The 23,239-nt window shown below is 37.7% G+C and overlaps 1 protein-coding gene across 1 annotated transcript in view; it reads right to left on the minus strand.

Annotated features, from left to right (window-relative positions):
- The window catches only part of LOC112044946 (BAI1-associated protein 3), an 82,051-nt gene that overhangs the window by 45,006 nt on the left and 13,806 nt on the right, over positions 1 to 23,239 (minus strand). The window contains exons 3-7 of the mRNA XM_024080962.2: positions 18,073 to 18,265; positions 14,369 to 14,588; positions 4,407 to 4,632; positions 2,412 to 2,590; positions 33 to 196 (exon numbers count right to left, since the gene is read on the minus strand). Of these exons, the coding sequence (XP_023936730.1) occupies positions 33 to 196; positions 2,412 to 2,590; positions 4,407 to 4,632; positions 14,369 to 14,588; positions 18,073 to 18,265 (982 nt within the window). The remainder of the gene's footprint in view (positions 1 to 32; positions 197 to 2,411; positions 2,591 to 4,406; positions 4,633 to 14,368; positions 14,589 to 18,072; positions 18,266 to 23,239) is intronic.

Genomic DNA, 23,239 nt, shown 5'->3' on the forward strand with positions numbered 1-23,239 from the left:
AGAAGGGAGGTCCTTACCTGAACTCTTCTTACCTGCTGCCAGTTGTCATCGTCATGGCGACCGGCTTCGCGAGCTGATAGCCAGAGCCGAAGTCGAATGCGACCCTGGACTGAGGAGCGTTGGGAGCGAGCATCGAGCTTGTACCAAGCTTCCACCCCTGTTGACGGAATCTCACGCAACGGGATGTTGACACAGCCTGTTACAAATATACAAATTAAATTATCCTTCTCCAAGTGTTCTCCAAAAGTAAATTCTATGGAAGAACAACAGTGGACTTCTAAACAAATATTTGTTAACATTTAGTATTTGGGTCTATGGATGAAAAACATGTCAAAGTATATAAAGAGATAGAGAATAAATCTATATAAATAAAAATGGATCTTCGAAATGTATGTACGCTCATAACTTTCGAATGACTGCATCAATTTGGATGATTCTGGGTTAGGACAAAGTTTGTGTAATATAAAAATTACAAATTAAAAGTCTAAAAACAACATTTTCCATAATCCCATACAAATGTAACAAAATTAGTAATAATATTTAAAAGAGGGGTAGGGTAGGGGGTAAGTTAGGGTAGGATAGGACTTTTAAGGTAGGGGGTAGGGTAGGGATTTTTATGGTAGAGGTAAAGTAGGGTTGACGAAGGGAAGAAATGCACATAAGTCAAAGCAAAGCTTAACCGGGTCCGCTAGTTCTATGTTTATAGAAAGTCTGGATATATAGATATTTTTGTTTAAAAGTTTGTACTATTTTTAAATAAATTGTAGTACATTACAGTAGTTTAATCTGTTGAGCAAATACTGAATGATTACTAAGTTATTAGTTAGAATATATATCATCTACTTCAATTATTTACGACACATTTTAACAATTAAAATGTCATTCTCATGCTCGATTTACATGACATATATTTCTACAATCGCTAAAGCTTCAAAAAATAAAAACTATTGGAAAGATATTCGTAATCGATGGGTCACGTGATTAGCTATCAATAAGATATGTCATTCCTATACATTTTTATTTTCGAACCATTAGCAGAGGCATTAGTGACTGTAGAAAGAGAATCCATTTGTAACAGCAGGGGTCATTGATTATTTAAATTGCGTTGTGATACCCGATTAATAAAAAAAACGTGTGATTTAATTTAAAATTTTCATTATGTAAGAAGACTTACTTAAACATACTTTGGACAACTGAATCTACTGAAACGTGCGTTGTACAATTATAAATAGGTATACCTGCATTCTTTTCTATTGGAATCTGTCGGATTTTATCATGGATTTTTCTGTTAAAAGTGTTTATGTTTGTGAATCTTTTGCTTTGCAAACCTCTTAAATGCAGACAAACTTTTGCGAGGAGTTTATTTTAAAAAAATCCCCAACGAAAATGGTTTGAAGCGAATTTTTCCGGTGCGCTTAATAAAGTTTATTAACTCCTTATTTAAATATCACTCGCTAACTTTGTTTACCCGTTTTGCATGAAATTGAAATTTAAAATCAACAAAATTTAAATGCGACAGCTCGAAATTAGAAAATAAACTCTTGTCTATTAACTACGAAGGATATTCATGATAGAACTTAATGAATGGAAAAATTATTGGGCATACAATTATACTTAATGGTAGTTCTTCCCGACAGTGGCGTGCATAAGATTGTAGCTATGGTAGGCACCATACGTGCTTAATTTACCTACTAAATAAAAAAAAATATTCTCCATACTGGTTCTCCTAACAAGTTAGCCCGCTTCCTTCTTTGATTGCATCATCACTTACCATCAGGTGATAAAAGTTAGCACTTGACTTGTAGTCTATCTTGTATAGAATAAAAAAAAAATACACCGAAATGTCACAACTGTAGTCAATAGAGAGCTATTTGCTTCAATGTTCTTATTGCACTATTCAGCAAATGTTCTAATAGGCTAGTTGACACTTTTTGAAATGGTCTTATTGTTCATTATTACTCCACTAAATTGAAATTATTTTTATTCATATTTTTTTGGACGTGATCATATGAAAATTTTAGTTTTAAAATATGTTTTTGATGCCTGTTGGCCATGACGGTCTGTATTTCAACTGTTTCATGACGTCACTGCAATAAATCCTTTACAAACGGAGCGTTTGACAAAAATATTAGTTAACAATTAGTTTGACGTTTAATACATCAAATGTGTCCATTTTGTGACGTCACTAAATGCGTTCTTGACGTTTGGGAAATTTGAAAAAATACATGATGTATAAATTAAGTTATAAAAGAAATCCATAACTTTTATTAATTGATATCGATATATTTCGGGACTTTATTTCATTTACTACACGAAATTAACATTTTTTAATGTTTATATTAAATTTTATATAAGTCAACTACCCTATTAGATCAGAAACTTAATAAACAGAAAGTTCGCCAAGAACTCACCAAGGAAGTCGTCTTGGCTGCCCTGTCGTGCGCTCTGGCACACTTGCTTGAAGAACCGGCCCAAGCCTCGAACTCCGCGGACTTCGTTGAGACGCGACACCGCATCCAATACTGAACTTTCGTCATCATGGTCCCAGATGTCCAGGTGTAGGACATCCGAAGATATATCATCGATGTCGCTAAATAAAAATAAAAATTAATTATAGTTTGACGGCCTCCGTCGCGCTGTGGTATGCGCGGTGGATTTACGAGATGGAGGTCCTGGGTTCGATACCCGGCAGGTCCAGCCTGGCTGATGGGAGCCTTCAACCGTGGCCAGTTACCGGCAAAGACGTACCGATAAGCGATTTAGCGTTCCGGTACGATGTCGTGTACAAACTGAAAGGATTTTCATCCTCCTCCTAATAAGTCAGCCCGCTTCCATCTTAGATTGCATCATTACTTACCATCATGAGGTTGTACTTAAGGGCTAACATGTAAAAAAAAAAACATAGTACCAAAAAAAATTCAAAATACTTAACTAGCAATATTTATGATTAACGATATTCATCGTTGCACGTAGATTAGGTGCTACAGAGGCTTAGCTACTGCCGTATTAGCCGTATCAATGATACGGGGCCCCCGGAATACAGGGGCCCCTTTTGTGTGAAAGTAAAAATTAGTGAAATGTCACAATCTCACTTAATCTGCTTCCCGGAAAAAAGGCAATAAACTGTCTAAAGTGTCACTTCAGAACAAAATGACATAAGGAAAAAAAAACAATCTCTTTTCCCAGGCCACTGTCATATTTATTTTAAACAAGCATTTTTGTGTCTTTTGTGAGAAATCATTGAAATGGGGTCCCCCAACTACAGGGCCCCAGTTTCGATACAGGGCTCCTCCTGTGCACGCTACGCCACTGGTGTGCATCGATGGATATCGTTATACTCATTACAAGTTTGAAATTTCTCTGGAATTCGCATGATATGACTTTGAAATCGCTTTAATGCGGTTTAAACCTTCAGTTTTAACTGCGCATTTTTAGCTGTTCAGTTTTATCTAATAGAAATTTCAATCAAAATCATTAGAAAAAGAATTGTACAGTTAAAACTGAATGTATAGTCCTCAGTATTGCCTACACACGGACGTTATAAATGAACAGTTCGACTGTACCCGCATAAGCGAAGTATAGTACAATACGTGTCAACGACGTTTGCATAATATAAGACAAAAGGCGTTAGCGTTATTCCGTAACGATGGTTCTCTTGACAGCGTATAGCTCGACCTTCGTCGTCTTTATCTGTCTCTATCTATCGCATGGTGTTAGATCGAGAAAGATAAAGACAAATTATATGCTAACTCTGTCGAGTTATTGAAACATCGGGACAGAATAGCGCTACTGCTCATTAGAAGTTTGAGATCTAGTTGCTAGGATTCCGCATGAAGTCGCTTTGAAATCGCTTAAGCGAAGTAATTGCAGTCCAATGCGTGTCAGCGACGCTTGACTAATAAGATTTGATCGAGTTTGAGTCGTGAATTCAGGGGTGTAGCTATCGTCGTATGTTATCATTGGTATCACATTCACATTCGGTAAAAGATTCGAAGGTAAAGGGAAGAAAATCTGGAGCTGGTACAGATATATCTATACCATAAAAAACAACACTTGTAAAATGTAGCAATTCTCGCAATCTACGAGAAGTTATTCTACAGCAAAAAGTTGTGAGATCCATGTAATACCAAGTCGATTACTTTATTCTGTTAATTAAGGGATTTTCTGTTTCAAGTTATTACGTAATTAGCTAACCTAACAATATCTTATAGTGACCATATCAATATTAAAAATCTTTTAAATTTTAAATAAATAGATTGACTTGGCCATCGCATATACTCGTATATTACAACTAACACAAAATCGCTTCAGTAGTAGCGGCGTTAAAAAGTAACAAAAATCCAAACATCCATACAAACTTTCGCGTTTATAATATTAGTAGGATATGTTATAGCGAAGGCACTTACAATTTAAAGGTCTCATTCCACTTGGGCGACAGTGTATGCGGTCGCACGCTAGTTGCGCGGATGTAGCGCGCGGGCAGCCTGCCCAGACTGTCGCGTTGCTGTCGCCCGTCGCGCCGCTTGAAGCTGAGCCGGAAGCCGTGCTTGCGGCCTTCGTCCTCCGAGGCGCGCGGCGACGCAGGCAGCGAGGCTGGTTGGATGCCCAGCATGCAGTACGGGTCGCTGAACCCTAGGAAAAACAAGCGAAGTCATCCATTAAAATAGGCTGCTGGTAAATTACTTACGGTTATCCAGTGTATATCTATTCCGGAGGGTGTGGGTTCGAAAAAAAAAAAAGAAAGTAAAAATAAATAAATATCACGTATCTCAAACGGTGAAGGAAAACATCGTGAGGAAACTTGCATACCAATCCGCATTGGGCCAGCGTGGTGAACTAAGGCCTAACCCCTCTCATTCTGAGAAGACTCGATAATTTCATATAGTACGATTATTAATTCCAGTCGGTAAAATTGACTTTTCAGTGACAGTTGCACTTGTCATTTTACTGACTGGAATTAATAATCGTACTTTATGTAATTAAGTAATTCTTAGTAGCCTAATTTAATGGATGACTATAGGCCCAAAATGGGGTGTCAGGTGTGTCTATTATATATTACCAATCAACCTCCCCAACTGCCTGCCTCACCTGCTCGTGATGCACGATGAGGCTCAGGCAACTGACAAATTGCGGTATATCCATTACAAGAGGCTAGACTATCAAGTGGCATAGGCCGGTGTCAGGCAGCAGTGACACCAGTGCGACTGCCTACCCTTAATGGATAAACCCACCAAAAACAGCCCCTAATCACCCGCAGCCATCAAGCCAGCAGGCTAGCAAGAAAAAAATCAATATTTTTTCATTCATAATAATAATAACCGGGATTGGCTCTTCGCGTGCTTTCCAAATATACGGGAGTAACACCACAAGTTTCCCAAATCCGGCTTTTTATTGAGAACTAGTAGACGCTGTGTGGTTTCACCCGCGTGGTTCTCATTCCCGTAGGAATATGGTGATAATATTATAGCTTATAGGCTTTCTCGATAAATGGGTAACCTAACACTGACACAATTTTGCTAATCTTACCAGTAGCTCCTGAGATTAGCGTGTTCAAGCAAACAAACAAACAATGTCTAGCTTTATAATATTAGTATAAATTTCTTGAAAGAAAGAAAAGCTGCATGGTTCGTATAGTCGTACAATCCGCATGACACGAACCTAATTTATAGTGTATGATAAGAACAACATAATGTTAAACGAAGACTAATGCGGTTTGAATATCACAATTTACTGCATACCAAGCAGAACTTCAACTAAAACGAACTGGGAACATAATTAATATATTGTTGGTAGAGTTAACAAACTTTAGCGAATAAGCATAATGTAACAACATATCCGTAATATCATAAAAGAGCGAGTTTAATTCAATAGTGCTTACTATTTGCTAGCGAACCACGTACCTACGAGTACAACTCTCGGGGCAAAGTTTTGTATAGAAATTTGATTTTAACTTCACTTTGACATTTCTACTGTTATGAGAGCTGGTGGGAAATTTCGAAGGGTTATTTTGATAAACGTTACCAGTTTGTAAGGTTATTTCTGTGTGCCAAATTAAATTGCCAGCTGCTTCGCTATGAGTTCGCGATTTATGACTTTAAGTTTAAACAGTGAGGTCTTCCATTTAGCATACTATTATAATTTTAACGTTACAATCCTATGATCATTCATTGTAGAGAGTTAACCTTTATTGAGTACCAGCAGACGCTGCGCGGTTTCACCTACGTGTTCCCGTTCCTGTAAGGATATGGGGATAATATAGCCTATAGCACTCGGAGATAGGGTAGCTTACCAACAGTAAAAGAATTTTTCAAATCCTTTCCGTAGCAGAGTAAAGATATATTGGGTCCGTAGTTTCAGAGCCTCTTCATTGCAAACAAATAATCAAATCTTTCATCTTTACAATATTATATATTATATTATAAGTATAAATTATTGCCCATAGTTAGGTGTGGGGGGGAGGGCAATAATTTATACTTAGGGGCTAACTATGGGCCTTATTCTGACATAGCTCAGCGAGTCGCAAAGCTGAAGTGGCAAAGGGCAGGCCATATAGTTCGAAGAGCCGATGGACGTTGGGGTCCCAATGTGCTGGAATCGTGACCCCGCACCGGAAAGCGCAGTGATGGCCGACCCCCCACTAGGTGGACCGAGGATATCAAGCGGGTTGCAGGGAGCCGCTATAAACTGGCGGCTCGAGATCGTTGTGCTTGGAAGTCCATGCAAGAGGCTTATGTCCAGCAGTGGAGTGTAAATTATTGCTAATTAGTAATAATAGTAATTAGTATATTAGCATTAGTATATACGAATATTACAAAGCATTAGTAGTAAGTAACTACATTTCTCATGACCTAATTTAATACAGAAGCTGTTTCATTACCAATTTCTATACCTAGCTCGGAGCAATTGAAATTTAAATACGAGTACCTATACGTTCAGATTTTAATTAGTGGTTAAATGAGCTCGAGCGGTTTTTCGATACAATGTTACAACGTATGGAATTTCTGATTAATTAACTGTGGCTTTAATGGTAACAGGTTGGTTGTTTAATGAAAATCAAAACTGTACATTTATCTTTTGCTGCCAAGCCTCGGTTGACTTTTGAATCATCTTATGAAAAAGTTCTACTTCCTACTAATATTATTAACGCAAAAGTTTGTATTAGCCGTGATAGCCCAGTGGATATGACCTCTGCCTCCGATACCTTCGCTTCGGGGGGTGTGGCTTCGAATTCGGTCCGGGGCATGCACCTCCAACTTTTCAGTTGTGTCCATTTAAGAAATTAAATATCAGGTGTCTCAAGGGTGAAGGAAAAACATCGTGAGGTAACCTGCATACCAGTGAATTTTCTTAATTCTCTGCGTGCTTGAAGTCTGTCTGAGTTTCACGCCGACAAAGTCGAGCGCGTCCTCTAGTATAATATAAACGAAGGGCTCTAAACATGATATTAAAGAAGGTCGTAGGTTTACTTTTATAGGAAATTAGCGGACCCCTCGTGGTTTCATCCGCGCAGCTGTTCCCGTAGTAATAGAGGGTCAAAATATAGCCTACTCAATACTCTCTAATAACGTAGCTTTCCATAATTCTCCATAACTATTCCCGCAGTTTCAGAGCCTATTTGCTACAAAGAAAAAAGAAAATATCTTTCTTTTTTTATTGTCAATGTGTAGATAATTAAAAATCAAACGAACTTACCAAAGTGAAGTTCGATGATAATTATGTGAGCAGCTTCATTCGACGCGATTTACATACACCCTCCCTATAAAGTGAATTACCCTCCCAACTTAAAAAAAAAAAATTACTCGTAGAGATACTAGCAACTCCTATAAAATTTCATCGAAATTAATCCATTCTTTTAGGAGCTAGTTGACAAACACAGGTGAAAATAAATAAGGTCGTAAAACATATTATAGACAATGACAGGATATTACTTGCCAGGTGCAGCATTCATCCAGCTAACAATGTACGTCTGCTCCATTATATTGGAGCTCCTGTGGACATTTTGATATGTAGCTAAGTATTCTATACTATAACATTTTGTTCTCATCCTTTACAAAGAATATTGTAATGGGTAACTTAAAACGGGATGCGTTGCTTTAAACAGATAAGAAGGGTAGTTGTCTTCATCTATATGTATATTGTATATTTGTACCTACATAATACTAGTGACGTAGACCTTCTTAATCCGGCCTTCTCACAAAATCCGTTCTTAGTGGACGTCTACTACCTATGAACTACCTCCCTGGCGAATTACAACTCTGCACGTCTAGCAGTTTTCGAGATATCGTGATGAATGACTTTTCGCATTTATATATTGAGCTTGATGATATGAGATATGGAGCCTTTGGTTGAAACTTGTATAATAGTAGGTACAAGTTAAATTTATGCCTTAGGGGTCAGAAATGCACCCCCAGTGATTATTGACGGGTATCTACGCTCTCCAATATATGACCCAGGTACGTGTTACATCCATTTAGGCATTCTATTTATTAAGTAAGACCGCTACCATCTTAAGACTGCATCGTCACTTAACATCAGGTGAGGTCGAGGTTATCAAATAAATTAAAAAATATATAAATGAAGGTTTTTAACAAAAACCCTCAAAATTGCCACAGCCTCTGTGTTACCAATGTACTTAGACAGCGGTTATTATACTTTACATCTGTGACCCACATGCTGGTTTTCTAGCTATTATGGTGTAAAATCACCCTAAGCCCGCCAATGGGTACAAAAGCAGCGTGGTGGGTCTAAACTCTATAACCCATCTCCTACAAGGAATAAGGCCTGGCTTTGGAGCCGTAAAATAATCTGTCAATCTGCTAATGATGGTAATAAAAGATATAAAAAATATTAATAATAATTATCATTATCAACCCATATTCGGCTGAGCTCGAGTTTCCTCTCAGAATTAGCGAGGTTAGGCCAATAGTCAACCACGCTGGCCAAATGCGGATTGGCAAACTACACACACGAAGATAATTAAGAAAATTATCTGGTATGCAGGTTTCCTCACGATGTTTTTCGTTCACAGTTTGAGACACGTGATATTTAATTTCTTAAAAAAAATATTAGTAGAAACATAATAATGTAGGTAGCACACGAAAATATTCATTATTCACCACATTGTTACCGTTAAAGTTCTCTATTCCTCGTTCAGTTTCAATAAGGACAATGCTTTTACAGTAGCGTGACGGGCTTTATGTATCAATTCCAGGTGGGGTGGATACCGCCTTGTTCCGAGTAATTCTACACCCACCCCACCCGCGCCTTCGACCGACGACATTTAAGACATTTTATAACTGACGGGCCCTTTTATGTTTATGCGAGCCAAAATAGTGGAAAGCTCTGTTATCTAAAGCGTAGGAGTGGAAAATGTTGAACAATTTTCCAACCAAAAAAATCGCTTTACGAAGCGTCTGTTAATAGCCAATCGCGATAAAGAGATATATTTAGATCGATGGCGTCAAGGCTTCTTTTATAGCTATCTTTTTATACCGACGTTACTCTATTCTATGTTCATTCTATCTTTTTATTTTTACGTTGACTGTGCGTTGATTATTTTTACTTGGCACCTGTTACACAGTGCTTGTTTAGTGTTTATGAAATGAAATACTACAGCAGAGGAAAGTGAATACTCGCATTTTTCGCTTTTCGCTTAAACAACAAACAACATTTTTTCATTCATTTCAGATTCAAAATGTTATAAATAAAGACCGAAAGGGATGTGGATTTTCATTCTCCGCCTAACTGTTTAGCCCGCTTCCATCTTAGATTGCATTATCACTTACCATCAGGTGAGATTGCAGTCAAGGGCTAACTTGTAAACAATAAAAAAAAGACGTGATGTGACCAAGGGATAATAAATATAAAATATAAATATACTTAAACAATACACATTACTATCTAGCCCCAAAGTAAGCATACAGAGTAGCTTATGTTATGGGTGCTAAGATAGTTGATATTATAATATTAATATACAATTATATACTACATATAAATACTTATATAATGTATAAATACACACAGACACTGGAAAACACCCATGCTCATCACACAAATATTTTCCAGTTGTGGGAATCGAACCCACGGCCGTGGATGCAGAAAGCAGGATCACTATCCACTGCGCCACGCGGCTGTCAATAATAGGATCCGAGTATGTACTATAGAAAATATTTTTATATAGGTACATACTCCTAAATAATATAATAATATAAGCTATGCAGAAGTTTTGAATTTGTCAAAAAGTTTACTCCGAATTCGCCTTAGAGTGCCTATTGTATAGAGCTTGAAGAAATTCGCGCTGAAGTTGTGAGACCTTTGAGGCTTTGATATAGTGAAGAATGTTTTCTAGAGTCGAGGAACAAAAGCGAAGTCATGCAGGATGTGAAATGGTTCGTTCACGGCTCACGGGTTTGCGTTCTCAAGAACGTTGAATATGACAAGTCAGCCAGTATTAAGAGGGTTTTTGGGGTTCCATAGTTAATAGGGACCCTTAGAATTTCGCCATGTCCGTCCGTCCATCTGTCTGTCTGTCGACTGTTTAGCTAAGAGACTATTACTACTAGAAAGCTGTAATTTAGCATGACTGTGTATTATGGTTCCGAGACTTGGTCGCCAATGGGGCTCATAAGAAGGCTCAGAGTACACCCAGCTGGTGATGGAACGAGCTATGCTCTGAGTATATCTGCACGATTGAATCAGAAATTGCGAGACCCGCAGAAGATCCAAAGTGTGCAATTTGCGGATTGGACCCCAACCAATTAAACGAGTCTCAGAGATTTGCTGGATGCAGGCGGCTCAGGATCTTTCTGTTTGGAAGTCCCTACAAAAAGCATATGTCCTGCAGTAGACGTCCATCGGCTGATATGATGAGTATGTACTATGACTATGAGTAAAGTTGGGATTTCCTAGACCAGATTCTTGGTAAGAGTGTAGAGGTTTCAATTAAAGTCTAATATCTCAGCCTGGAGTTGGAACGTCAGTGGTGTTACCGGAGAGCACGTAAAGCCGTAGGTCGCGGTCGTTATCAATAAGATCTGATAGTGGTCTATAAGGAATTTAACTTTATCACACTAAACCCGCCAACCCAATTTGGAGCAGCGTGGTGGGTGGCTAAGCTAGTATAGCTTCTATATATCCTCTTATATATACTACAAGTACAAAGGCCTGAACCAGTCAGTAGTAGACAGTATAAAGTCAGCCATTGACGGTCAATTATTCTGACGTTTCTGCAGCGCAAACGGCAGCGAAGATGTTTCATAAGTCGAGCCGTGCACGCAGTGACCAATACACGATCAGTTATAGTCGAGGGTGCTGCAAAAACGTGAGAATGATTGATCGTCAATGGCGTGTATATGCCAAGATTGCAAGTTGATTATTGTTTGTTTTTAATCATACAGTAATAAATATTACTGGCAAACTTGCATATACCAGTTAATTGTCACATAGTTGCTTGTCATAAAAAAGTGTATTAATAGCTGTGGCATTTTGTGAGCCGCAGCCTGCAGGTTTAATGCTTGTTGCATATTATTGATATTTTTTATTGGAAAGTTTCCAAGCTCGATAATTACATTTCAAAGTCACGAACGTAACCAATACGAGTACCTAGTTGCATATACTTTCGAGGTAGATCATCATTAACAACCCATATTCGGCTCACTGTTGAGCACAAGTCTCCTATCAGAATGAGAGGTTAGTATTTCGTCCACCACGCTGGTCAAATGCGGACTGGCAGATTTACACATGTAGATAATTAAGAAAATTCTCAGATATGCAGGTTTCTTTACGATGTTTTTCCTTCACCGTTTGCGACACGTTATATTTAATTTATTAGTGGAACTGAAAAGTTGGAGGTGCATGCCCCGGACCGGATTCCAACCTACGCCCTCCGAATCGAAGGCAGATGACATATCCACTGGGCTATTTCGTCTCCGAGTAGTCACATAATTTATAACTCCTGGACACCTGAATGGATCTAGGTATATGATATTTGACACAGAAATAAATAATCACACTAATATTATAAAGGAGAAAGTTTGTCTATAAGTGTGTATGTTTGTTCCACTGCACTGCGGCTACTGAAGCAATTTGGCTGATATTTGGAATGGAAATAGATTTTACTCTGGATTAACAGATAGGCGACTTTTATCCCGGAAAAATTCATGGTTCCCGCAGGATTTGTGAAAAAGTGCGGAAAAACTTGTGAAAAACATTCCAAGCGGACGAGGTCGCGGGCTTCCGCTAGTACCCAATAATAGACAGCCTAGCACAAATTATTTTTAAGATTTAGGATCCCATTTACATATTATCAAAAACGGTTGGTTATATGAAAAATTATAATTTTTGTGACCTTGAATTATTTTCTTTTTTATTAACTTTAATTAGTAAGGATATTCTTATTATTACTTATTTTTACTTATACTTATTATTACTTATTTTAAAATCTTCCGCGTTGTTTTACCAAATTTGTAATAGAATTTAAAAAAAAACATGCACTCGAAATGTTTTTTTTTAAATTCTATTACAATTTTGGTTCAGTTGTTAAGACAACAACGCGGAAGATTTTAAAAAATAACGCACAAATTAAATTTCATAAAAATGGAAACTATTTAATTTAATCCTGTTCGAATATTCATGGAGTTCAATATTAATCAAAATACGGTATCCGATTATCCACATGCTTTTATTAAAACTACGAGTACTATAATTTTCCACGGATTAATTTTTATTACTAACTATAAATACCTTTTGTAATATTTGATTAAATTGAATTACATTATATTTTAATTGAATTTGTGGTGGGTATTTCTCAAAATAAGGTTTAAATTTTCAGTAAATTATTGTGGTATCTAAGTCCTATTTTTTAGGTAATATGGGTAAAAAAAATCGTTCAATGTAGAAAGTGGTGCGGGATGCCAAATTAACGAGTATATTATTGACTTACAACGAAACCCTAATCAAAATTGTCTATTGCCTTCTCTATCTACAATCTACATGTAACATCGAAACCCGTTTACCGAAATTCCACTGGTTAGTAAACCTCACAGACAGATGATAATTTATAACACATCTTTCTACTCGTATTTTACTGACCCTCCTTTTAATTCACACGCGAGTGACTGTACAGTCCACAAGCTAAACCGTCTTCCAAAAATATAAAATTAAACTATAATATTAATTCCAAATGCATGACATAAGCATGTATGTTTTTGTATGGTCTAATATAATTAGGTAGGTGTATGCGAAATGCTGGGGCAAAAAGTCTGGCCGAACGATCGACCAAAAAAGAAAAAAGGTCTCATAAAATACTGGAACCCTGTCAGTTGAACGGCCGTGACATTACCAATCATTACCAAGAGAGTTTTAACGCCTAACAGAGCTTTAAAGACAATGAAGACATTATAAATTTAATATAACTTGATCCAATGCCTATACAAATAGCCAACGCAATAAAAAAAATTGTCACCCCCACTGACCTCTAAAATTAGATACAAGGTTCACAATAAAATTCTTTTTTTTTTCAGGGAATAATCGAGTTTTTAAATAATTTTTACAACTTTTTGGGTATATTTTTATACTATGAAAAGCAAAGTTTGTTTTTACTAAAGCTCGATGTTGTAGTCACCGCAATTTTGCCCTGAAGTGAAATGAGCAGGCCACACAGTTCGAAGAATCGATGGACGTTGGAGTCCCAAGGTGCTGGAATGGCGACCCCGCACCCAGAAAGCGAAAACGCAGTGCAGACCGTTATGCTTGGAGATCCATGCAAGAGGCCAGCAGTGGACGTCCATCGGCTGATAATAATGATGATGATGATGATGATGAAACTTTTTCAGCTTTTATGGTAAATTCAACATGATGGGCGCATAGGCTGACCAACTCTCAGCCTCCATAACGTGTAGTATGTCTGGATATCGGGGGCTTATAAAAATACAGGTATTATTACTTGGACCTTGCTCACGAGATTACTGCCATGTGGAATGTTGAGTCAACTATTATTGTTCTGATAGTTGTTTCAGTCAATGGTCTTATAGCAAAAATCTTCGACCAACATCTCAAGAAGCTTTCGCTAAACTGTTGGAGTCGGATACAGAAGGCAGTTATTCTTGAGACGGCGCGTTTGAAGAGGTTCCTCACTCTGGTGGTCATGCCACCGGTTGCTTGAGCACTCAAATGCCCGCAGCGGGGGGATTGAATAATTTTTTATAATTTTTTTATTTTATCAAAATTGTTAAAAATTAAAATAAAGGATAAATAAATAAATAAGAGATAATAAAAAAGGTATTTTCATAGATGCTAAACTGAATTTTACGCGAGCGAAGACGCGTCGGCTAGACTTATATATGCAAATATAAAAGTTCTCAATCCTTACCATTAGCATCTTTGGCTTCCAGTCCATCAGCTTCGATGACTGCACACCCCAGCACCACGGTGGGGGGTCGCTCGCTGCCGGCAGCTCTCAGCGCCCGCATGTGAACGTCGGGGGGCACTCTGAAGGCCCGGCGCGCGTATTCGATCATTTCTTCCTTGTACGAAGCGAATTGACCATCGGGCGCTGGTGCACCCACTGCGTTCTCGATGCAGTATAACACCTGTAGACAGAGATGAATATAGTGTGGGGGACGCAGCGATTGTACCATTAATTTGGTAGAGGTCCCAGGGCTTTGGGAGTAGGCTTAAGGGATACCATTAGAATCCATAAACAGTTAAACACTATGTGCCCGACATGCTCTCCATACCGACACTAAACAATTCATGATCAATAATTACAACACAAAACATTACTATCAATAATTACAACACAACATATTATTGCACACTAACGCGACTGGTAATTTACATGATCTAGATACACTTATCTGATATTATATTGAGTTGTACAGCTAGATTCGAGCTGTTTGTCGATATAACACTATCATGCTATTAATTTTGTAAATTGCCACAAGACTAAGCTACTCTGTCTAAGCACGAAAATTGGATAGATGAGTGTCAATGCCTTTATCTCTCTCGTGCAATGAATTAAGTTCTTAACCAACTTTGCAAAGCTTTAACGTAATATTGCGTAACTGGCCGTTTACCAACGTAACACGTTTATTCCGCGACGTCATACTTATAAATAGTAAAAAGTTTGTGGTGTTGTAGGGGGTAATCTCATGATCTACTGAACCGATTTTTGAATTTTTTTTACTTCAGAAAGACACGTTATTTGTGAGTATATAGGCTATATTTTATCCCCGTATTTTCACGGGAACGGGAACTACACGGGTGAAACCGCGGGATAGTCTAGGTATATACATATAAATAAAATTCAAGTGTCTGTTTATAATATAAAATTTAAAGTGGCAGGGGCTCACATTTCATTTATGTTTTATATTATAAATTTAAAGTTTATAATATAAAACATAAATGAAATGTGAGCCCCTGCTAGGTATTTAGAACCGAATCTTCTTTTAATCGGACACTTAGCAGAGTGGTCGTGGTTGCAGCGATGAGCGACGCTTTCTGTACAATGCTCCTCCATTTTTGGCGATTGACTGTATTATGAGAACACTCCACCATGGATGATTGTTTTGCCTTTGACTTGGCCCTGCACTGCCAACCCCTCGATTGAATCCTGATTTGATCAAATATCTGGTTAAAGAACTTTAAATAGAACCAAAAAGATGTGGACAATAAGAATAGGGATGATGACAGTTTTTTTAAATTGTTTATAAATTAAGAGTATTCTAATGGTAAAGCAATTTTATAAAAGTAACAGGGTATCTGCGATCATTACTTTCGGAGCTACAGGGATTTAAAGGGTCAGATTTGCGGCACTGCCACGGATCCTTGAAAAAACACCCCATACAAAATAGTACGAATGAATGACGTCGAAGGTCCTTAATGATCGTTAGATTTGCATGGGCGTTCAAGCAAAATTACTAATATCTTTGTTATTTGTGCGTTTATGTTTATAGCCCATGTATTAAAAAATGTCACATTTAATGTAAGGAAGCTAAAACCGTTTGAATTTTCATCTAATTACGATAAAAGACTTTTAATAGATTTTGAAATTTTAAAATCTTATTTTTTTGCAAATATCGAGATAATTTTTGCTTTTTTATGTATAAAATAGTTAAGCGACCTTATTTACCCGAATGTATCATAAAAATCAATATATTAAAACCTAGTTATCGTCATGATGTGTAAATTTAAATCTATATTTTGTGTTTTTCTTTCTATTTGTCAACTTTAAATTCTATTATTCGTACGACCAATACTTATTGCATGCTGTGGCTACCTATAAGCAAAATTATATGTGTTAAGCTACCCTTATTTGTAAAATATTTTGTATGTGCTCATATAATTTTGTTGGTGGTCCAAATAAATAAATAAATCCCCATTACCATTACCTATCTGTATACATAATTCAAAGTAAAGTAAACAAACCGTTACCAAGACAAAGTACATGTACGTAGGTATTCAGTAGGTATTCAGGATGGACGGTGTAATGAAGCAGGGTCGACGTGGAGGAATGTTCGAGTGGAGCAAGTTTGCGTGTCGGAAGGCTGTTACGGTCTTGGCTCGCGGCTCGGCTGAAGTATTCAATTTGTCTGTTTTAGTTGTATACAAGTATATAATGTACACTTGCTTCATTATCTTGTATCAAATTTATGTACCGTTATCATTATCAGCCTATTTTAATGACTCGCTACAGAGAAATTTCTTAGAAGAAAGAAAAGGAGTAGTCCGAAATCGAACGCACTCTTCAGAACAACACATAATGAAAAATGTAGTAAAAACATTGTAGTTTTTACTATCCATTTGTATGTTAGACGTATATTAATGTATATGAATAATATTCGCCAACAGGGAAAATAAGCTGATTTCAATATTTTCATACTGATCCAACTTTACAAATGCGTATGTCGTGATGGGTTTAATCTAGATTAGCGTATGCGCCTGTTAGTAATTGGCTGATAATGTTAGTTAAAAATATAAAACTTATAAAAATAAACATCGTATCGTATCGTACCTAAATGAAAACATTTTTAATATTAACCGTAATATCCATAGTCCATAAAATTCCGTATAAAAGTGTTACGAGCCCTAATAAAATTACCGGTATCCGATCCTTCGATATTATGTGTGAATGTTCATATAAAAGTAATATTGCCGTTAATAGCTTAGCTTAATTTAATCACTGAAGGAATTTTACGTTTAAAAATTAATTTCGCAGATTTGAAACGCTTGAGTTTATTTTCTATGCCCCACAGCTTCAGCCGCGTAGTTCCCGTTCCCGAGGGAATACTGGGATAAGACGTAGTTTATGACACTCAGGAATAACGTCCTTACAATTTGTAATAAAATTTTCGAAAGACGCGTAGTAGATCCGGGGATTACCCCTCATCATCATCATCATCATCATCATCATCATCATGTCAGCCGATGGACGTGCACTGCAGGACATAGGCCTTTTGTAGTGACTTCCAAACATCACGATACTGCCATCTGCATCCAGCGAATACCTGCGACTCGCTTGATGTCGTCAGTCCACCTGGTGGGGGGTCGACCAACACTGCTCTTTGTAGTGCTGGGTCGCCATTCCAGCACCTTGGGACCCCAACGTCCATCGGCTCTTCGAACTATGTGCCCCGCCCATTGCCACTTCAGCTTCGCAACTCGTTGAGCTATGTCAGTGACTTTGGTACTTCTGATTCTCATTTCTGATTCGATCACGCAGTGAAACTCCAAACATAGTTCGCTCCATCGCCCGCTGAGTGACTCTGAGATTTCTTATGAGGCCCATATTTTGTATTTATTATACATAAATATATAGTACGGAACCATTGATTTTTTGGATAAATATTAGCAGCCCATATGTTGTTCCATATGTTGTTCCATCTAGCTAAAAAGATAATGAGATTTTCTTTTTTGCAAGTTATTCTCGGTAGTTACATAGCAGGCCGGGGTTGAGAAGCTACTATTCCACCCCCGTGCCTAAAAGAGCACGTTAAGCCGTCAGTTTGATACTCAGACCAATTACCTTCCAGTGAAAGTCCCACTCAAATCGTATAAGCCGTATAATTTTCATACCTCGTTGTACAAGTGCTCGTGTTCCTTGTGTGACAGCTGCGCGGAGACACTCGGCAGACCGAGGTCCTGCGGGGCAGGGGGAGGTCTCTCAGCTCGGGCCTCAACCAGCCGCAGCGCCGCCAGCCGTCGGTTCTCTTGTCGCCAGGAGAGAGCGGTGAAGCTCTCGAAGTAGGAGCCGTCGGTTTCTTGGACCCTGTAACGAAACTCTACTGTAAGCCTTCTAGATGACCTCTGACGCAATGGGCTAGTTGACACTTTTTTTTAAATATCATTAAAAAACTTAAATTGTTCATTATCGTTCAATACTAGATTGAAAAAAATTCATAACTTTTATAAAATAATATCTATATATTTCGGACCTTTATTCCATGTACTATACGAAGTTACTATTGTATAGATTAAGTTTAATATGAGTCAACTACCCTATTGGTCGTGCTGTGGTTCTCAACAGGGAGGTCCTGGGTTAGACTCCCAGCGCGGGTCAGCTTGGGATTTTATAATTTCTAAATCGGTTTAGGTCTGTTCAGGCTGTTGGCATTGGCCGTGGCTAGTTACCACCCTATCGGCAACGACGTACCGCCAAGCGATCTAGCGTTCCGGTACGATGCAGCGTAGAAACCGTATGGTAGAATAAACTGGATAAACTTGTACCTCTTCCAAGAGCCAACAGTTTTCTAATTGCTTTCTACACTTCTGGACTGAGCTGGTTTTTTTTTAATTTATTATATTTTATGCAGTCAGGTTTTTTATTTTATCAATTATTTTTCTTATTTCGTTATGTTAGACAATTATACTAATTATTTTGGTAAATAAATCAAAAACAACTTCCAAGTTTAAATCAGTTGTACAAGCAAAGAGCGATAAAAACCTAATTTCAAGAGCAATCGGACAATCAAACTGAGAACAAAGCCTTCAAATTGGGGATTATGTTCGACATTGTTAAAATAATAATTCGCTGGTTTACACAAGCATTGCGTTTGCATACACAAATTTACCGTATTCGCAGAAATCGGAACAATATAACACAAACGAAGGTTCCAGTATAACCCGCCCTAATTAATATTTCGCAGAAGAAGCGTGCTGTGAATATTCCGAATACGTGGATTCGTGTTCACCCAAGCTCATATTGCGGAGCTATAGCCAATCTGTATTAATTTGTAGAAAAATATCTCTCTCTTCAAACAAATATTTGTAATTTCTAGCAATCGAAAAATGCACACAGGCAATCTTTAGAGTTTGTACTTTTTTCTGCAAATAATACAGAAAAATGTTGTTTGTAAACTTAACGCCTCGTTGGTTCAATGGTTAACCTATCATCATCATTATTAACCTATATTCCGCTCACTGCTAAGCTCGAGTCTCTTTTCAGAATGAGAGGGGTTAGGCCAATAGTCCACCACCTCAGAATATGCCTCAGACCAATTTTAAATCGGTACTGCGATTTAAAATTGGTCTGAGGCGTGTAACTGTGAGGTCTGAGGTGAGTCACACGTGTAATTTTAACACAATGAAATATCGATTCTATAGACGCAGTTTGTATTAACACGTTAGATCATCATCATATAGTTTTGACAGAGGGGTAACCTCTAGCGAGGCAGGTCCTATAGAAGGTACTCGTAGTTGGTCTGAGGTCTGATAGTAATAATAATAGTTGTAGCAATCAGTCCCACGCAAATTAAAGCAGCATGACGAGTTAAAGCTCCATATCGCATTTTCAATAATATGGAAGGAATTTTTACACCCCTGCAGGGTTATTATGTACCTCGGTGTACTATACAAATAATGATAATCACTTCATCGTTTTCACCGTATTTTACATGAAGTGGCAGTGAGTTTTTGTTTGACGATCACTTAACATTATTATTTCAAAGAAATTAACTAAACTAGCTTTACGTAAAATGACGATTTTTTGTGTTCAGTTCCATCAATATAATCAGTCGCTCGAATATTTTTTTTTATGGAATAGGATATTTTAGGTTGAAGGTCACTCCACTAAGCGACTCTTCGTGTTGTGGTCATACATTGGTTATTACAGTCTACCACACAACGGTTCCACGGTGGATCGCTTTATTAAAAATAAGGTTACAACCTGCTACACCACTACTAAATATAAATGCCTAAATGCAGATTTTACTTTTTTTCTCTGACCTCTTTAAAAAAACTCATCAAGTTTACATAATGATTAAGGATTAGTTTAGTGATTTTTGCATTTATATTGTTGTCTCGTGTAGTGTTGTCATTTATGTGCTGTTCATGATCATTTATTATAGGAATGCTGTGGCCACACCAAGAAGGTGCCATAGTATTTAATAAGTTTTATGTATGTTATTTAATGTTGCAACATGATTGAAACCAGTTTTGTGATCCAAATAAAAAAAAAAGCCACTTTACGTAAAATTTGGATAATTATGTAATTTCGTTGAGAACACAATATTAATTGCACAAAGGAAAATACAATGAAACACAATGTATAGTAGCTCGTTATTTGAATGGTACACCGAAATACATAATAACCCTTCTGAAGTGGCGAATGGTATGATTTATGTAGTGTGACCTTATTTGTTTACACTTCAACAAACAAAAATTATGAATTATGGTGCGATGATACCTATTTATTAAGTAGGTCATAAGTATTAGGAGATCAGTGACTCAACGGTGACCCATTCGTCTGACGAATGAGCTGACCGTAAATCATTATTACGCTTATTTACATTCGTTTAAATCCCATTTGTGTTCGTTCATACCTAAGCTTCTTAAATCATAAGCCTCAATAGCTCAAAGGTAAAGGAGGTGGACTCATCACTGAGGTGTTGGTTCCCCCCAGGAGACCATTCACCCGCCGAATGTCAAATTCTCAAACGAATAGAGTTTAAATTTGACATTCCGTGAGTAAACGATCCCCTAGGGGCGCCCCCACAACGTCTATGAAATCCACTATAATTGTCGTAACCACTCCTAGTCGTAGACACAGTCTTTTTGACTTATTGGCGGGAAATAGGAATATAAAAAAAAAACATACGCGTCGAACTGAGAACCTCCTTTTTTAAGTAAGTTAAAAAGAGGTAAAATTTGTGGTGTTGTAGGGAGTAGTCTCTGGATCTACTTCCGATATCGAAAAATCTTTTACCACTAGAAAGCCACGTTATTTGTGAGTGTCAAAGGCTCAACTTATTCCTGTATTCTCACGGAAACGGCTATTCTGTCAAATTATTTAATAAAAAATGGCAAATATTCTTTCAAAGTAAAAAATCCCAGTTCAATGGAATTCCGGTTTTGAAGATTTATTTTTAGCTGCCGCTACCCGATATTCAGATGCTCAATTTTTACCTACATCCTACGTTTGTTGAAATGGAAAACAACAAAAACACTAGACAACACTATCGCAGGGATACGGAACAAAGAACTTTGGCATTTCAGACTTCACAAAGGACAATAATCTCAATGTGAACAGGAACCCGCTCGTTGTAAACTAAGATAAATGAATTAAAAAGATACTAAACTTTTAATGATTTTATTTGCGACAGTTTTTATTACTATACTATATTATTATTTTGAATACCTAACCTAACCCAACCCGCATTGGGCCAGCGTGGCGCATTGGGCCAGTGTACTAGTATACCTAACCCGCATTGGGCCAGCGTACTAGTATACCCAACCCGCATTGGGCCAGCGTGGCGCATAGGACCAGCGTACTAGTATACCCAACCAGCATTGGGCCAGCGTACTATATACCCAATACGCATTGAGCCAGCGTGACGCATAGGGCTAGCCCTAAGCTAGTGGACTAAGGCCTAACGCCTCTCATTCTAAGAGAAGACTCGTGTACAACAATGAGCCGAATGTGGGTTGTTAATGATGACGATAATGATAGTAGACGCTCGCGATTTTGTCCGTCGGAAATCTCTAGCCCTTCTAACTTCAGTACAGTAGGGATTTAGGTTAGTTTTATAGGGATAAACTAGGTTAACAAAAGAGGTTTTGACAGCCTCCTTGGCGCAGTGGTATGGGTTCGATCCCCGTCTAGGCCGATTAAGGTTTTCTTGATTGGTCCGAGTCCACCCTACCGACAAAGACGTACCGCCAAGCGATTTAGCGTTCCAGCACGATGTCGCGTAAAAACCAATAGGGGAGTGGATTTTGATCCAACTTCTAACAAGTTAGCCCGCTTCCATTATTGATTGCATCATCACTTCCCATCTGGTGAGATTGCAATCAAGTAGTCAACGGCGAAATTGTAAAGACAAAAAAAAACACTTATCCAATAGTTTTAAATTAAGAACCACTTTCGGATGTTGATGTTAATGACGAATTAACGTGCTCTCCGAGGCATGGCCACCAATTCCCAACTTTAGGTTGAGAATATTAACTGAAAATTTCTTCAAAGAAAAAAAAACTCAATACCTCATAGCCCGACCCAGGATTCGAACCCAGGACCTCGTGACGAGGCAATTACATTCGCAGTACTCGTTGATATTTAATTGTGTAAACTGGCCACTGATCGAACGTCCGCGTGAGCGCTTTTTTGTGACACCTTCTCAACATAGATTGTTTTAGTTGATCTTGGATATATTGGACATGAATGTCAAGGGAATCGTCAACGACCGCGTTAAAGGACAAAGAATGTATCAAACATCGAATAGGTTTTGTTATTAAGAGCGTGCAGCGCGTCGGTACTATATGGATAAAATTCGAAGCGCAAACGAGACGCCGAATTATGACTTTCACGTGAGTGAAAAGCACGGAGCGATTGATTGAGCGATGACGTGAGCGCCAAAACCATTTTTACCTAATTTCAAGTAAATTAAACAACATAACGAAAAACAAAATGGCCATGTTCAAGATATATACCTAATTTTCTATACAAAACAAAAATTTAAGAAAATAAGTTTGCTTTTCCTGAGATTGACAGCAAAATGTGAGCAAAACATGTATTTTTCAAAAAATAAACTATCGAGAAAAGTTTTACAAATTGTGTATTTTGTATAGTCATAACGAAGCTAACACTTTGAAATATCGTTTACCCACAAATATCAGGCTCCTAACATTTCCAGAATCTTAGATCCAGAACCATTTGTAACACACCAAATTACATATTGCACACTCTTAATATGCAATTTAATAACTGCCTCATTGATAAGACTTCGTGGCCTTAGATTACGACGTCTGG

The sequence above is a fragment of the Bicyclus anynana genome, chromosome 15, assembly GCF_947172395.1.
Source record: "Bicyclus anynana chromosome 15, ilBicAnyn1.1, whole genome shotgun sequence".
Classification (NCBI taxonomy): domain Eukaryota; kingdom Metazoa; phylum Arthropoda; class Insecta; order Lepidoptera; family Nymphalidae; genus Bicyclus; species Bicyclus anynana.